Source organism: Sceloporus occidentalis, unplaced genomic scaffold (genome assembly GCF_023333645.1).
Source record: "Sceloporus occidentalis isolate IW3139 unplaced genomic scaffold, rSceOcc1.0.p SCAF_483, whole genome shotgun sequence".
In the NCBI taxonomy this organism is placed as follows: domain Eukaryota; kingdom Metazoa; phylum Chordata; class Lepidosauria; order Squamata; family Phrynosomatidae; genus Sceloporus; species Sceloporus occidentalis.
In genome coordinates, this window is record NW_028317463.1 from 66,274 (window position 1) to 68,967 (window position 2,694).

At 43.4% G+C, this 2,694-nt stretch overlaps 1 protein-coding gene across 1 annotated transcript; it reads right to left on the bottom strand.

Moving 5' to 3' along the window:
* Positions 1–252: 252 nt before the first annotated feature.
* On the bottom strand, positions 253–1,356 carry LOC149271621 (serine protease FAM111A-like). Its single transcript, XM_089507261.1, has one exon. The coding sequence runs from the start codon at positions 1,354–1,356 to the stop codon at positions 253–255; it is 1,104 nt and encodes a 367-aa protein (XP_089363387.1).
* Positions 1,357–2,694: the final 1,338 nt, after the last annotated feature.

A 2,694-nucleotide genomic window follows, 5' to 3' on the forward strand; every position in this document is an offset into this window, starting at 1 on the left:
GGGAAAAAAAACATGAGATTTGCTTTCAATTCATTTTTCTTTTATTATTGACTCCAGAAACACATTTTGCAAAATGCGAGACGTAATTATAGAACACATTGATATCATTAATACAGAAACGTCAAAAGATAGAAATAAACTGATTGAAGACTGAAATCATTCAAGTCATCCCCAAAAAAAGCAATAGCGGGGGAGGGCGGATCGGAGGTTTTTTCTTACATTTTGTTTCCGAGCTCTGGCATACCCTGGACCTTATTCCATATCGGGCTCTGGCTGGGAATCCACTTCCATTGGTGATTCCTCGCTGGGGCTTGGTTCCGGGGGAACAGGTGGGTTTGGATTAGGTTTGTTTTCCCAAAGCATCAGAAGACGTCTTAAGGTAGGTTGTATGCTCAATGGATGCCTCGTAATATCGCAGATATTTTCCTTCAAATTCTCATCCTGCTCAACCATTTCCTTCAATTTAGTGCGCAATTCTTCTATATAAACCGCACCGTGAATAATAATCCCCATCATGTATCTTCCATACTCTATTAAGCTCCTCTTCTTCTGTATTCCTTCAACAGTGTATCCACCGGTGTGCAAAGCTACAAGCTTTCCTTTGTTGTTGAAGACTGGTGAGCCGGACGACCCGTGGTAGAAACACGTATCGTATGTTATTACAGTAGGACCCCTCATTTCTTCAAAAGTGTACTTTGTTGCCACGTGGACATATAAAGGGTGTCTTATAATTTGTGATTCGCGATTATTAATGTTGATCACAGAGCACAAGTCAAGCTGTTTGATCTGACAGTCTGGGTGACCGATGATGCTGACGGCTCCATCTTCCGGCGGAAGGTCTAGAAATTCCAACAAGCCGGAAGCTGAAGTATTAGGTTTTTCTAACTGTAGAATTACGTAGTCCAGTGATTTGCTAGATGCTTCTATATTAGCGACCTGGTAGAAGTCGGGCGAATGTTTCTCACTCTCATAGTTGAAGCTGATTTCAACATTAAGACTTCTCAGCCCCTGAGCTATCAAAGCTTTACTTTCAGGGCTGACCTGAGCCGTACATTTATCTGGCAGGTATGGCCCCAGCACGTGGTAACAGGTTACAGCCAGGGTGCTGGTCAGGAGAAAGCAGGTCCCTTTGGCGTCTCCTGTAATGTAAATGATACCCACAGAATCCAAGTGCCGGGCGAGGATTCGGTGAGTGGTGGCCTGAGTGATATTCTTATCTTTGATATCACGGAAGTAATTTTCTCTCACAATACCCCAGGCATTTTCTCCCAAAGTTTTAATAAATGTGTAAAAATCCTTGGTAAATTTTTCACGCAGTCGCTGATTTGATTCGCTGGGAAGATACCTCGGCTGCATTGTGCTCGGAGGTAACGATGCACTAGAGGACAGTAAATTGGTCTCCTGTTCCCCGTCATGTGAAAATAATCCACCGGGTTCCCCAGCAGCACCGGTCTTACGCTTACTTTTTTTAGAGGGATACAGTATAATGATGTATTTACCGGCACCGGGCTCCAGGCTGGACAGCGGCAGGTGCTCTTCATACACTTTTCCATCTCTCTCCAGACTGAATTTACAGTCAGAGCCCAATCTGAACCTCCCATCTTCTAGGATCGCTTTCTTTATGGTGCTCGCTTTACATCCATAGACACCCAGGTTCATTGTTTCAGGGCAATAGTTCTTATTTTGAAGAATTGTCCTAACAGCACCTTTTTTTGTTTTTCCTTTGCTTGCCACATAAAAAAGAAATCCATCAGGACTCCACGTGTATTTGGGAATCGGAGGATTCTCTGCTTTGACCATTTTCAGGACAAGGTGTTTTTGGTCTTGCAGACAACCCATCGGAACGTACGGACTGATCGCTGTATTCGATTCTGGAATGCGGATCAGGAGATACTTTGAATCGTCGTATTTCTCCTTGAAATAGCTCGACTCCTTAAGCGCATTAATAAGTAAGTCGTGTTTTTTCCCACTGATAATGAATTCATTTTCACAGTCCTCGGTCGCCCAGTTAAACGTGCAGGTAACTTCACTGACATCTCCTGACTGATTTTCTTGTTTCTGCAAAAAGGAAGATATTTCTTGTATTATAAAACCAAAAAAGTTGAAAGGAAAGAAAAGCCAAGTTTCTCAAGGTGTCAGGGTCCATCCAGGCTGCGGAGCTGCTTTTCTCTAGTTTCCCCTGTCTTGCTACAGTTCCCCTTTTGCTGTAATCCATTCCTGGATTTCCATATGCTCTGTTCTGTGCTTCTGATTCCTTGATTCCAGTTCTGCTCTTTGTGTTAGCTCTGTTTCCTTTCTAAGGTGCGCCCCACCCATTTGTTATGTTTGTCTCAGTCAGCCGTCTACAGGTATGTTCTTCTCTGTCCTGTGTATAGATTCAATGTTTAGTTTCAGTTTATTAATAATTCAGTAGGCAGGGTTTAGCGTTAGGACCCACTGAATATTGGAGTACTTTGGCGTAGTGGTGGGCTAAGCATACTATGGCCATAAAATGTGACGGAATCTCCAATTGTTATCTTATAGTCCTAGGCTAGTCCTGTATTCATGTTTGTTTGTCTCTTATGTGCCTTTGCCCTCTATTCCCTGAATCATCTGAGGATTTCGGTTCCTCTCTCCTCTCCCCATGTCCCAGTTAAGATATCCTATCCTTGCTTAAAGGAGAAGCGTCTGAGGATCTCGGCTCCTCACTCCATC